Here is a 15,591-nt window from a genome sequence, read left to right as displayed (position 1 = left end):
TTAAAAATGAAATTTTAAATAAGCATTTTTTTAATTTGATAAGATTGGAAAATGAATTTAATGGAAACAGTCTATTATAAATTACTGCACGTGCGGATTACGAGATATTTATTCAACGAAATAAACGCGAAAGCGAAAATTGTATTTTAAAGTTAATGAAAAAAAAGAAAGAAAAAAAGCCCGATGGAAAGAAAAATCTTGATTTTAAATGGCAAAACCACGCAACTGAATACTTTGATGGAACAATTAAATTAGTTTGAATTTCAACGCAATAATAAAAATATCGTTATAAATTCGATTTTAAATAAAAATTTTATTAAATTTAATGAAAAAAAATGTACAAAAATAAAATTGTTAGCAATAAAAACATTTTTTTTTTAAGTTTTTGGATAGGATAAATATTATTTTTGTGAAATATTTTCTGAAAATGCAGCTGGGGAACATCAAAAGTTTGCTTTATTAATTACTTTCTATTTTAACTAAATTTTGAATCTTTTATTCATCTTTTATCTATTCAGATTAGTTCCTTTTTGTAAGAAATGAAAACAACATTGAAATAACTTAACATAAACTTACGAGGAAAGCTAACTATCGCTCACTGTAGATAATCAACTATTTAAAGGGAAGGAAATTCCAATCTTGTCCTTGAGGTTGGAGCGGGAATTTATAAAATAGGTTTAAGCGAAGACAGATATAATCTCATATCTGAAGTTTATTGTCAAACTCATTCCAATATTTGTCATTAAAATACGCATGAGGCGATATTATTGGTCTTATAAGTTCTGTGTTTGTAAAGGGTATTATATATATATTATTTCTTTAACATTCAGTTCCTGATAATCTTCTTCCAGCAAGTTTTGACATTTGTGTTCTTTTTTTTTCTGCTACTTACTTTTGCGTTTAGTATTTTCTCATATATGGCGTATATAAAGAGAAAATACCGTAATCGTCGATTTCGAACCTCGAGACGTGTCGACTTCTTGAGTCCAAAAAATCTTTTTGGGACTAAATCTCTGTCTGTGAACACAATAACTCGAAAATCGCTGTGACCTAGATGGATAAAATTTGGTATGTGGGCTTACACTAAAATTGTAATCAAGTTCAATTTCTATTTACACCATGTAACGAGATTACACTATATCTATAAAACATAGAGAGCTAAATGGATACATTTTGGTTCACGAATTTAGAATCTAAATCTGCATAAAATTTTGTACATCATTTTGTTATCAAAATTGCTTTCTATCAAATTTTGGTTCCAATCAGTTGAAAAAAAAAACACAAAATACACAATTCATTTTTTCCATACTATATTACCAAGCACAAAACGCTCACATGTAGGAGTCTAAAAGCAAAATCCAAATCTTTGGTCAAGGTTGTTGATGAAAGATTTTGTCAATTTTTATGTTGGAGCGAAAGAGGTTAATATCCATGCAAGACTGTATGCGAGAGCGCAGGTAGGAAGGGCTCTTTCGCTGGAAATTGAGGGGAAAAAACATTTAATAGCGTACAATTAGATATTAAACGATAGTCATTTTGATTTTTATAATGGAAATGTGATATCACCTCAATCCAATAAGTTGGATAAAACTTCGCCTTCGTTTTAACTCCTGTTTGGAAAATAAATAATCAAAATAAATTTATGCATTAATATTAATTTCTGAGGCTCTCCTGCCACCTGTGCACTTCCTTAATTAAAAGAATACAATTGTGCAAATGAAGACTCACGATCGGCTTTTTAATGATTTGCTTAGTCATCTTAGATTTCTCGGCAACAGGTGTTACTTTGCAATAGTTATATATTAGCATTCCAGTCATGCACTCGTAATCATTGTAATGATAGATTATATTATATATGCTACGCTAAGGCCAAAAAGCTTCGGTTATCTGTGTATTTTCTTCATTGGATGCATAATTCGTGTGTGTGTGTGTGTGTAATTTTTTTCACGTTATAAAAATATATTAATTAATTAATATTAAAATTAGATTATTTACAATTCTGTTTAGTAATATATCTTTAAAAATTGTTATATATCTCCTTCCACATAAAAGTGTGGACTTTAAACAAGATCGTAAACGACACCTGCACAGATTTTCTTTTTTTCTTTCTTTTAAAGAATCCCGGACACAAGCATTTGATTCTGTCATTATAACGAAAGAAACTGAGTATGCATTTTGAATTCTTTTTTTTTTTTTTCGGACCAATTGAAACTAACATTTCAATCACAACTACAATTGTAATTAACTATATCACACACCAAATTTCAGTTATCTAAGTTGTTCCATTTTTACACTCTCGGATACGTAGTATGAAGAAAGTATAATAATTGCCAAAAAATCCGAACTCGAAATTTTGATGAATCTTAACGATTTAGACCACCTTGACTACTTCGAAAAACACATTTTTGAAAAATATCCGTCTGTCTGTCTATAACAAAGGTAACTCAAGCATGGTTTCAGCTGGATGGTTGAAATTTGGTATATGGTCTTTACACCAAATTTGCAGTTTTCTGTCAAATTTTGAGCAAAATTTGTTCAGAGGAAGTCCGTCTATCTGGCTGTTCGAATATAAGATAATACGATAGCTGCAAAGTGAGGAGAGATAAATGGATACAATTTGGTGCACAGATTTAATCTTTAGTGTAGACATCTGACAAATTTTTAACCAAATCCAACGAAAGGTTGACCGTCCGTTGGTCTGTACTTTCAGAAACATAAAATATTTCAAATGCGTGATAACCCAAAAGCTTAATGACTTGAATTTATCAAATTTGGTTTTGGATTTTGTGATTACAAATGCAGTTTTGTGTCAAATTTTAGTTTAGGAAAAACGTGTCTAAAACACAAATTCAATTTTTGGATATTATTAACTGCATGCCAAAGATTAATCGCGAAAAATCTCGCCAAGGATCACACGATAGATTCAGCAAAAATGTAAATTCACTCCAAATTTCACACTAAATTTCATTTATCGAAGTTGTTGCAATCGTGAGTTAAATCATTCACATGCATGAGAGTGTACAGACCGACAGACAGCCAAACTTTCGACACATTTAGTTCAAAATTTGATGAAAAAATTGTGTTTTGATTCTAAAATTATGTAGCAAATTTTATTTCTCCAAATTGGTGTGTTTTTGACTTATTTCGTTGACTTGCATGCGAGGTTATAGATAGAGATATGATCAGTACATTCAGTGAATTCATTCAAAATTAGGTACATATCTGTGCACCAAATTTTATTTATTCCTTTGTATTGCTACAGACTGACTCCCTCTGAATGGATTTTACTCAAAATTTGATAAAAATGTACACATTTGATAAAAAGACTACATACTAAATTCATCCGTCTCTTTCAAAATTTTATGAGTTATCGTGTTCACAGACAGACAGACAGACATAGTTTTCAAAAATGTTTTTTTAAGTCTGAAACATGGAGATTCGTAAAAATTTCAAGCTCTAAATTTTTTGACGATTACGAAATTTTTTCTATATTTCGTAAATGAGAAAATAAGACATTTTAAAATTGCATCTTTCAGCATTAAATTTTCGATTCTCAAAACCTTCTATTACATTTTTAATTATATGCTTTTTATTTATTTATTTATACATCGATTTCCACCAGTCACTTGAAAGGCGTATAAAAAGTAATTTACTGTAACGCGGTTTAATGTAATTATGATAAACCTACGCATAAATGTTCGTTTCTGGAACACAACTGAAACCTGTTACACCTGCTTGATAATTAAAACAATGCAACTTCTCAGCTGCAGGCATGCGATCGAATTCTTATTATTTATTTCACAAACTTTGATTATTTTTAAAACAGGTGTTATTTTACATAACCGTTTCATTAATATAGTCTGTGATACGGCATAAAATCCGTAACTACAAAACATGAATTCAGAATTATATCTTTTTTTTGTGTGTGTGTGTGCCTAGGAGTACTTTGTGCCAGTAAAGAAATAATTGTCCTCTGCATCAGCTGTTCTCTGGGTTATTGTGTCATAAATAACATCTCTCCCGAAGGGAGTATTTTTCGTTCGTGCCATTTATGTCTGAGACAGCCAGACTGATCGAGATTTGCTCTCGTTTTTCAGGTTTTGCCCTAATGATACAGGTAACGGATTTCCCAAAGAATTGTGTTCCGCCCCGACATCCGATATGGTTTCTTTTCCTTTGTGCGCTCACCGCTTGATGATGTGTCCACTTCCCCCCTCCTCCTTTGGTTTTGGTATGGCCCTGTTGCTACGGGAACATTCATTTCGCAAGCGGAGATACTGTTGCGAGAAGTGAGACGAAAAGTACAAATGAAGTGAAGATTGCATTAGAAGATACAATGCAGAAAATTGATGCGGAAAATAGTGAATGATGGGCGGTGTATCTTTATTGTGTAATAATATATTTGCCGGTGAACAGGTGGTTGGGAAGGGGGGGGGGGAATTAAACCCGTTGTGGGATTAAATTTTTGGAAGACCTTCATTCAGCGCGCATATGTATAAGTATTTTCGACTTTTATTACAAGAACAGGCCTTTAGGAATTGTAGGTAAGTCAACCAACTGACTCTCCGACCCGCCACGAAGGCACACGGATTTAAACCATAAGGCTGAATGACCGGACCGCCGCAACAGCAACACTGGCGGGAACTGCGGTTGAGTCCTAAGGGCCATCACCGGCCACGGTACAACCATCCCCGAAGGAAGTACGTCCCGTCATCGATGGGAGGAGTCAGATCCCCCACCTATTTGTGTACCCTCCAGGGTGGCGAGATCCAACTACCATGCCGGAAGCATCTCATCCTCATTTCGAGGTGCCCCTCCCGATGATTATGAATTGTAGGTAAGTCATCATTGACTTTCCGACAAGCCCGAAGTCACACGGATAGTAAAACTGAATGACCAGACCGCCGCAACAGTAACACTGGCGGCAACTGTGGTTGAGCCCTAAGGGCCATCACCGGCCACGGTACAACCTTTCCCTAAAGAAGTACGCCCCGTCATCGATGGGAGGAGCCAGATCCCCACCTTTTCGCGTATCTTTCAGGGTGGCGAGAACCAACCACCATGCCGGACACTTCCTGATTTCGAGGTCCCCCTTGTAGATATTTAAATACTTAATCTTTAACCCTAATTTGCCATTTAAAATATCCTTGCCAATTAACAGGGTCGAATTGTCAAATAGACAAAGTAGGCAACTACCTAGAGGCATTATTGTTTCGAAAATTCTTTTTCTTTTTGAGGCGTACGTGTATAATGAAGTCACACAATCCACAAACTAAGAGTTACCAGTCTCATATTTTAACTAGAGATTTATTATTTAATCCTGAATTCAACTTCCTGATTCAAGTGACTAATGGAATTTATAAGACAGACCAAGAGGCTGGATTATTAATGTTCTTTCTCCCATTCATTTAACTGCTCTTAACCGTTACACAATGGAAGGCACGTCCTATGTGAATCCACACGCTTCATACCAGACACGGTGTGAATCTGCTGACGCCAGCAGTCAGCTTGTTTTTGAAATCTATTCAATGGATATTTATGACTGTTTCATCTACCACCGAGTTTTGGATCCAGAAGCGAAATAATGGGCGAATAAAATATTAAATATTCATCCTCTTTCTCACTTGCTGTTTTATCGCGTCTGAACAATTCAAGGACGCGGTGGTATGGATTTTCTGTAAAAGAACGGGAGAAATATTCAATAAATAAGGAGTTATGAGGTACTCAGACGAATTTTTTAGAATTTAGAACTGGTATTTTCTTATTCTCTTTGTATTCTCTAGTAATGTACGTTTCAATTCCGGTTTCAAAGCAACTTCAATGTTATTTTAGATTGGGTCTCATTGTTACTATAGATTTCTACTAAAATTTGAATTCAATGCATTCGGATGAAGTTCGTCTGTCCGGCTGTCCGAATATAAGTTAACTCGATGTCTACAAAACGAAGAGAGCTAAATGGATAAAATTTTGTGTGTAGATTGATTTTACATCTAAAGTATATATATATACAAAATTTAGAACCAAATTCGTCGAAAGGTTTACTGTTTGTCGGTCTTTATTTTCACAAACATATAAACGCGATAATTCAAAGTCCCGATTACTTAATTATCTGAAATTTGGTACAGGATTTTGTGATTGTAATTGTAGTTCATTGTGTCAAACTTGATTTTAATTTCTTCTGGAAAAAAAAGGCGTTCAAAATATACATTCGATGTCCTGATGTTTATATATTAACCTATCCAAACGCTTAATTGTTAAAAACTACCCTCTAGCAGGCGTTTCGTAGCTATTGTTCGCCAATGTGATTTATAATATACAGGTATATTTATTGAGAGTATGCAAGAAAATTTTAAGAAGACGACTTCTACTGATTTTTACTTTCTCGTATAAGTAAACCCCCCGGGGAGCACCTCGAAATGAGGATGAGATGCTTCCGGCATGGTGGTTGGATCTCGCCACTCTGGAGGGTACACAAATAGGTGGGGGATTTGACTCCTCCCATCGATGACGGGACATACTTCCTTTGGGGAGGGTTATACCGTGGCCGGTGATGGCCTTTAGGACTCAACCACAGTTCCCGCCAGTGTTGCTGTTGCGGCGATCCGGTCATTCAGTTTTTATGGTTTAAATCCGTGTGCCTTCGTGGAGGGTCGGAGAGTCAGATGGCTGACTTCTCGTATAAGTAGAATAGAGAAAGCTTAATAATCGACAAAAAAATTCGAACTCGAAATTTTGATGAATCTCCACGTTTTAGACCTTCCTGAGTTCGAAATTACATTCTTGAAAAATGTTCAATTGTCTGTCTGTCACAAAAATAACTAACTCAAAAACGCTTTGAGCTAGACGGTTTGAAATTTGGTATATGGTCTTTATATTAAATTTGCAGCTTTCTGTCAAATATTGAGTAAAATGCGTTCAGAGGAAGTCTGTCTGCTCGACTGTTAGAATATAATTTAACACGATAACTCCACAACTAAGGGAGCTAGATAGATAAAATTCGGTACACACATTAAACATCTATAGTGTAAGTACCGATCAAATTTTGTGCCAAATCCGGTGAGGGTTGACCGTTTGTCGGTCTGTACTTATAGAAACTCAATCGATAACTCGAAAATACAGTGAGTTCAATAAATATTAAATCTGATATAAGGTTTTATGACTACAAATGTGGTTTTTTTTAACAAAAATCGGTTGGGAGAAATGCATCTGAAATATAGATTAAATTTTCCGATTCTATTTACCGCATGCCAGGACACACTTCATCGCCAAATAATTCGCCAAGGATAACACGATAGATTTAGTAAAAATCCTAAATTCGCGCCAAAAGTTAATGTTTCTTAACCATTGTATATCAATGCCATGCAAGGCGTTCTCTGATATAACAAGCTTATTATAGAGTATGCGAGAAAGTTTTCAGGAGACCGCTTCCGCCGGTATTAACCACGTGTGCACACAAGCCCGTTGCGATAATATTAAGTGCTTGCTACGATGTTTCCAGATATAGATTCGAGTTTCCTTTAACTTTTTTGTTAATTGATATCAAATAACCCACTTCAAAACATCGCTTTCCCACGTGATCAAAAGCATTGGCGGGGGAGGTGACATGAAAACGTCCTTCACAAAGCCATTCGTTAGAACATAGTAGGAAGATAATGAACAACTTATCTTTCCTCGCCGTAGATAATGGATCATCACTTACATTGAGCTTAATGACTGAGCCGTGCATTATCGCATTCATGGAATATCCCACATTGCTCCGACGTGCCGCGCATACTGGTTATGTTTTTGCACGTGGCCGTCATATGGTGAATGAAAATGCTTAGTTTTATCAATTCATCTAGAGCAACGTATATATTACGGTATTAACAGCTTAATTTTTTTCGGAGAATCAAACCTGCAATTTCATGAGCTGCGTAGATTCAAAAGTAAGTCATTTCATATCGATTAAAACAGTATTAATTAACTATATATATTTAAATTAATGATAAATAAAGAAATGTATTGCTTTATTATTATTATTATTAAATTTTCATTCTGTACAATGGAATCATTTCATTCTTATGTGAAACGCGTTAAAAGCTTAAAAATTTAATTTTGGAATTTACTACACGACTTGCTGTTGTGAAGCCAAACCAGCGAGAGTAGTTTTCCCAAAACTTTCTCGCATGCTCACTAATAAAGGTATTATACCAAAAAGCACCTCTACGAAATGTTAACTTATGGCGTGATTTTAGTATTTTTGCTAAAAAATACTATTGCTAAGAATATAAATTGTTAATGTTGCTACAAAATATTAACTTGCTTTAATATTACCCATCATAGAAGGTCAACCCATTATTGGATTCGCCTCTAAATTTGATAGGTGTCAACGCTATTGATGTTAAATATGTGTACCGAATGTCATCCATTTAGCTCTCTTCGTTTCGTAGTTATATTCCAACTGCCGGACAGACAGATTTCCTCTGAGCGGATTTAACTCAAAATTAGACAGAAATCTAAAAATTTGGTGTAAAGGTCGTATATCAAATTTCATCCTGTCTAACTCAGTGTTTTTGAGTTATCACTGCCACAGACAGACAGACGGACAATTTTTTTAAATATGTTTTTCGAACTCAAGGAAGTCTAAAATGTGGAAATGCGTCAAAATATTGAGCTCGAATATTTTGACGTTTACTGTATACTATATATAAGAGAAAGTAAAAATGGACAATAACAAACAATAAATGAACACTTAAAAATACAAGAAAGTATATTTTTAACGATATCATATGTGAAACAATATTTCCTCGAATTTTAACAACTCTTCAAAATTTATTTTGAACTCAATTTATACTAATTAAATTCAAACTAATTCATTTTTTTCATCAATTAGAAAAGTTATGGACACTTCATTGCTAAGCAACGGCAGACTCCGAACAATTCTGTCTTTATTTTTTTTTTATATTTTTGTTTCATTTTTAAATATTTTTGGAATTTTTAAAAATTACATTTTTAGTTTTTATTGACTTTAAATTAATTCTATGGCTTATTTTATGATATAAATTATTACTGTCATCACAATTCAATGTAATCTTAAAATTTCAATTAATTAAATATTAAGCAAGATTTTTCCACTTTATCTTTCGAAAATATGTCATAATAATTATTTTTACACCATATTAAAATTCAAAAAGAAAGTATCTTTTTAGTGATATAAATTTAATTTTCATACAATTTTCAACTTTTATTTTAATATTTTTTTTTTCAAAATTAACTTTATACAGGATATGTAACAAAATTTTTTGTTGTTGGTACTGAAGAATAAGAATACATAAAAAGAATTATTGCCAGAAAACATTAGTGGAATCCTAGAATAAAACTAAAAGAAAAATTTAAAAGCAAACGATTAACGATTTATATCAGGAATAACTATTGGTGTGATTTTATTATTTTTTATTTTTATGAATAAAAATTAAACGTTTATAATGAATAAAACATTATGAATGAAAATTAATAAAAATGAAACTAATTAAACATTTCAAAACATTCATTAAAATCTTTCTTATACTTTGGTATTTATGAAAAAGATTTGAAGTATTTTTGAAATAAATATTAATAAGTTATGGAAGAAATTAGCTAACGGCGATTTTTTAAAAATCGTTTGGTTCAGTTTAAATTCACATTTGCAAAAATAAATAAATAAAAAATAAAAATTATAAAATAAAATAAAAATTATAAAAAAACCATTTCAGACGATCTAAGGATTTTGCATATTATATTATTTTATTCTATTATATATATTTTACGGTAAATGAAATAAACCCAGTAATTATGTTTAATTGTCGAAGATTATCCATAATAACAATAGGTTTAGTGGTAATTATAGATAATCACGGTAATTATACGTAATCACTGTACACATACTGTATGTATGATACTGTAATCATGTTTACAGTAACCATAGATACTAAAGTATTATATATATAAATTAAATAAAGCACTGTTTTTTCGCATTAATAAAAAAAGCGGTGCTTTATAACGTGATGCACATGAAATAAACGATTTTCTAAAAATCTGTACTTATCTAAATAGTTCAAAATAACGTATTAAGAAGTCTATAAGGCCGATTACACCACAGAAATAGTAGTTTCGAGGTCTGTTTACATTACTGATACATTTTATACGAATATTTAATGAATATTAAATCCATTTGAGTAAAACTCCTTTCCTGGTATGGCGGGATATTTTGGATGAGAAAGTTCCGATCCTGGTTTCATCGTTGTTTTCTGACTCTGGCTTAGAATGGTGATATCCATATTTAAAAATTCTTTATGTATTGAACTTGAATTTAATGTGACTTGTTAAATTTGAGGCAGAAAAATTTACTATAATCCTAAAGCAATCAGTCAAATGATTATTTTGAAATGGCAGTTTCATTGTGTCTGTTGAGTTTTATTATGTTTAGTGTTAATATTCAAAGAAAAATAGGGAAATGTATAATTACTAATAGAGAAAAATGTGTGTGTTAGCCCTCTATAGACTGTACCGTTCAACTAGAGTACCAAATTTGGTACATGTACACTTTAAATGGTGAAAATATGTGCTTGTGATCGTGAAAATGTGCGATTTTTAAAAATTTTTAATTAGTTAAAAATGAAACAAGATCTTGGGGTTTTTGCAAGGTAATTCAAGAAAATATTATTGCACAAAAATACCTTTTTAATATTTTTTTATGTTATTTTAATTTTAAAAATTTATACTTACTTATCTGTCGTGTAAATTTTTCCTCAATTTTGACAGCTTTTTTAAAGATGCTTTTTTTGTATTATTTTTATCAATAATTATCATTGTTACAATGAAATTGAAATCGTGTTCATCTTTCGATCAATTATTTTATATAGTGATTTTTCCCACTGTTTAAAGCTGAAGAAGAAAGAATCTGCTTAGTATCTGATTAGTTTTCCCGAAAAATAAGAAAGTTATACTGTTGCGGAAGTTAAATGATGGATGAATCGAAAAGTTACGATTTTTATAGCATTACGATGTTATGAAATATGACTCCATTAAGATGGTTTATTACATACTGAATAAAGCGAGCATAAGACTATTAAAACAATGCGTCTATAATGTCTTTCACAATTAGATACTTAAAAATAATTTGTTGACAAAATTCTTAGCATTAAATTGTGCTTAAGATATCTAATTGAAATCAAATACATTTAATATTCCTAGCAAACTAGCTATTCACCACTGGCTAATCCTCAATGATAATAAAAAGTCTTTTGAGTAGCTGATTTATTTAACTGAACAAAGCCTCCTTGATGTTCTTTCAGTGATGTTTTTCCTTCATTCGGATTCGGTCTCGAGGAAATCCTTGGAAAAGATTTCTACTAACTTAAAATGTTTTCTAAAAGGATTAACAGAATCGAAAATAGAAGCATTCGATTATCATCGGAAGTCAGGTTTAAAGGATGCTTATATTTGGAATCCAGTACAATCGCCTTGCTTCCAGAGTGTAAGCCCTGCGGATTACTGTGATTGTAATTCCAAGTAATTCTTTTGGTTAAATCAGTTGTTTGTTGAAGATTTCGGAAAATAAAGTAAGATTTATCTAGAAGTGAAAAGTGAATGATTTACTATTTAATTAGTATTTTATTTTCTAATATTTTACTAGTATCTTATTTACTACTAATAAAAGAGAATTCGTCAGTTTGTATGTACATGCTTATGTTTACGCTCAAACAGAACAGACAAACAATAACCTAAAGCTGTAAAATTTCACACAAATATTCTCCAGAGCGATGAAACAACTTTTGATAAATTGAAAATCAAACGATAGTTTCGCTTTTTTCCCACCAGTATAATTTCAGAAAATATTAATGGACGAAAACGATTTTTATTCCAATTTAAAAAATCTTTTTTTATGAAACCATTTTAATTGCTATACAATTTTTCTTCATTGATTTTGGCAATTTTCAAAAATATTTTTATGCATAATTTGCAAATACACTTTTCATTGTTGCTTTGAAATTCGGACTATTTTTATTGTCTCGTTATATATTTAATCACGTGTTTTTCATTCATTCTTAAGAACTTAGAAAAATAGATTCTGTAATAAATATAAGCAGTAAAGATATTAAATATACCAGAAAATAAATTTGAGATGCTGAATGATTGTACATATTATTCTTTAATTTTTTTTTTATCAGCGGATTTCTATCGTACTTATTTACAGCTTATTTTCAAAAAATAAGACAGTTATTGGTCTGAAATTTTTTCTAATCAATTGAAACTAAAATTTAACACAGAGCCTACAGTTGCAGTAACAAAATCACTCATCAATATTTATATAATTAAGTCATTCCATTTTTAATTTATTACGTTTACATACTTGTGAAATTATAGACCGACAGACAATTAACCCATTGTTGGAATTGACTCAAAATTTTACAGGCATCTACACTCTTTGTACCAAAGCTTAACTATCTAGCTCTGTTCTTTTAATAATATCGTGTAAGCTTATATTCGAACAAGCGGATAAATGAACTTCCTCTGAACAGATTTTACTAGCAGCTTGATAGAAAACTGCAAATTTTATGTAAAGACCGTATACCAAATTTTAACCGTCTAACTCCAAACGTTTTTGAGTTATCTTTGTAACAGAGAAATAGACGGACATTTTCGAAAAAATCTGTTTTTTGAACTCAGAGAGGTCTAAAACATGTAGATTCGTCAAAATCTCGAATTTTAATTTTTTTTGACGGTTTTACTTTTTCTATATTATGTATATAAAAAAGTAAAAAGAACACTCAACATTTATGATGGGCTTCTTATAATTAACTGACAGTTAGTATGGAAGAAATTTGCTGCTACCTTGCCAAATTGTGATCGCCTGTGCGGATGTGATGAATGCGCGAACTACTCGTGTTCTCATTCATGTAATTCGAACATTGTTTATGGGGAGGCTAAATTAAATCAAGATCAAGGCGCCCAAACGAGCTTCACCAACATTTAGTTGCTCGAGTGCTGGTTCTAAAATAAAAGCTCCCTTCTCTTGCTTCTTCTTTGCCCTTCAAAAATCTCGAGCGCCCTACATGAGTCTCCTCTAAGTAAAGGTCGTTTGCCTCCATGGGAGATTTTCCACATTTTGGAACTTCTACACTATCCCAATTTTGTATTGAATGCTAGAGATCGCGAGTTTCTTCAAAATACAAGCTTTCAGATTGAATGGGTTGTTTCATATCCCTCGCATAAATTTGCGGTTCGAACGGCGAGGGATTGGATTTTTTTGCTCAACACCAGATCGTTCTTATAAAGTAAGTTGTTTATTTCAGTTTTATTTAATGGAATCTTTTTTTACTGAAATTTAAATTTTGCATTGATTTTTATAAACATATTTGCCATCAGTTTAGCAAAATCTTAATGGAGTCAATCCCTAATGATGTAGTGACGCGTATCAATTTAAATTTTGAAGCCAGTACATGTACTGATTAAAGTGGCTGTTGTGCTTTATATTTTTTTTTTTCAATAATATAATTTTAGTTAACGATTTAATTGTAATTTATTTGTTTTACTATTTTTATTTTTTCATAAGCTAATTTATTAATATATACAGAATGTTGGTGGAACCTTAACGCCTGAAATAACACAATACAGAAATAATATAATGCCGGCTTAGAAATTCCTTTTTGAATTTTCGTACTTCTTTTTAATAATTTAAGACATTTTTAAGGTTGAAACTTAAATGCAAATAATAAAAAATATATAAAACGTCTGAAAATGACAATTGTCTTTCTGTTTTGATTTTTGAATACCAAATGCCAAACGATAACGGATTTCCCCCCTATTTAAATGCTCTAAGTAAAACGTAAACAAAGCACCGTTACAGGATGACAAACGCATATATATATATATATATATATATATATATATATATATATATATATATATATATATATATATATATATATACATCGTGGAATTTAAAAATTAGTTTTTTTTTCCCGCTCATGTTTGCTGATAGCTGACGTCATCGCACATTCGAAATCAAAGTAATTTATTAATTGAGCTCTGAAAATATAAAGATATTACTCACATTATTGATAGAACAAGAGTGTACATTACAGAACTAAAACGTCTGAAAATAAATGAAAAATAAATTTTAAAAATTCCAGGTTCGCAAACATTAAATTAATTATTATATTAAATAAAATTTACAAAAACGTCTGAGAATGACAATTGTCTTTCTGTTTTGATTTTTGAATACCAAATGCCAAACGATAACGCATTTCCCCCCTATTTAAATGCTCTAAGTAAAACGTAAACAAAGCACCGTTACAGGATGGCAAACGCATGCGTAGTGAGTCGTAGTGTGTATTCAATATGTGTATGAATTTAAATGATATAACATATTGTGTTTTGTCTCCTCTCGGTGACCTCACATGAGTTAAATCTGCAGAATGTTTGAATGTTATCTAAAATGTGAACTGTCTCTTTAAAATTTTTATGATAATTGTTTCTCCCGATTCCTTCGACTTTAAAAGATAATTTTTAACTTGCTGAAAATATATTTTTAACAAAATGGTTTTTACCAATCAAATAAACCTCAAAAGAAACAATTTTAAATTTTACACAACTTTACAAAATTCTCATTATTTGAATTTTGTTTTCTCGTATACAAACTACACAGACAAAAAAAAAAAAAAAAAAAAAAAAAAAAAAAAATTGTAATCGTTAAAAAATTTAACATTAAGGTTTTAAATTGATTAATTAAATCGAGCCTCCGTTTATAATCTCTCTGAATTGGATTAAATCATTTTTTAAACTGCAAAAACACATTGATTCAAAAGTGTAAAACTCTGGACTGACGGAATTTGATACATGTTTTTATTACTGTCTGCCTATGTTTGCAGGAATATAATACTTAAAAACCTAACAAATGAGGGAAATAAAATTGATTTTATCAAAATTATAGATTTTTATCAAATTTTTCTATCTATTTAATAAATAAAAAATATATAAATTGAATTCTCTATACATCATTTTTATTTATTATGCTCATGATATAAATTATGAAGTGCAGTGGAAAAAACATTCTTGTTTTGCTCAAGTCTTGTATAAAAACTGCTAAAGAAAGCTTGTAATATAATATGCTAGCCGCCTTTGGCAACTAGCTAATTCGCTTGGAGTATAACAATGTTTCAATTGAACCCTTTAAGTAATTTGACCATTGTGATACCGTTTAAAATCAAAGAACAACATTTTTAAAAACGAATTATTTTTTGATACGCGAATTCGGATTGATTGAAAAGTATTTATATGCATTTTTTGACAATCTTATTTTTTTTTTCAAAAAATGTCAAATTTGAAAAAAAGAAAAAAAATACTGCAGATATACATATGAAATTTTTGGCAGTTATTCCATCTTACATAATACGGACTTAAGTAGAATTCTTTTAAAAAAAATCTCAAATTAAAAAAAAATGAAAAATATTTTTCTAAATTTACATTTTAAAAAATATCTATTTTTCTCATAATTAAGCTATTATAAAATTTGACATTTCATTTTATAGGTTTTTTTTTAGTATATACAATTTTTTTTTAAATTTATAC

General features: G+C 30.9%; 1 protein-coding gene across 3 annotated transcripts in view; it reads left to right on the top strand.

Annotated features, from left to right (window-relative positions):
- Positions 1-15,591, top strand: part of LOC129956970 (pyruvate kinase PKM-like) — a 70,972-nt gene that overhangs the window by 18,178 nt on the left and 37,203 nt on the right. Inside the window, exon 1 of one of the 3 annotated variants that reach the window (XM_056069043.1) lies at positions 7,890-7,925. The exons of 1 other annotated variant lie outside the window; for it this stretch is intronic. In XM_056069043.1, the coding sequence (XP_055925018.1) occupies positions 7,905-7,925 (21 nt within the window). In that variant the 5' untranslated portion in view covers positions 7,890-7,904. Of the gene's footprint in view, positions 1-7,889; positions 7,926-13,145; positions 13,296-15,591 lie in introns of those variants that run through there. One more of the 3 variants, XM_056069041.1, reaches the window with a different exon arrangement.

Source organism: Argiope bruennichi, chromosome 11, assembly GCF_947563725.1.
Source record: "Argiope bruennichi chromosome 11, qqArgBrue1.1, whole genome shotgun sequence".
NCBI classification, from domain to species: domain Eukaryota; kingdom Metazoa; phylum Arthropoda; class Arachnida; order Araneae; family Araneidae; genus Argiope; species Argiope bruennichi.
The sequence above is the reverse complement of the archived record's forward strand: the minus strand, read 5'-3'. Positions and strand labels throughout refer to the sequence as shown.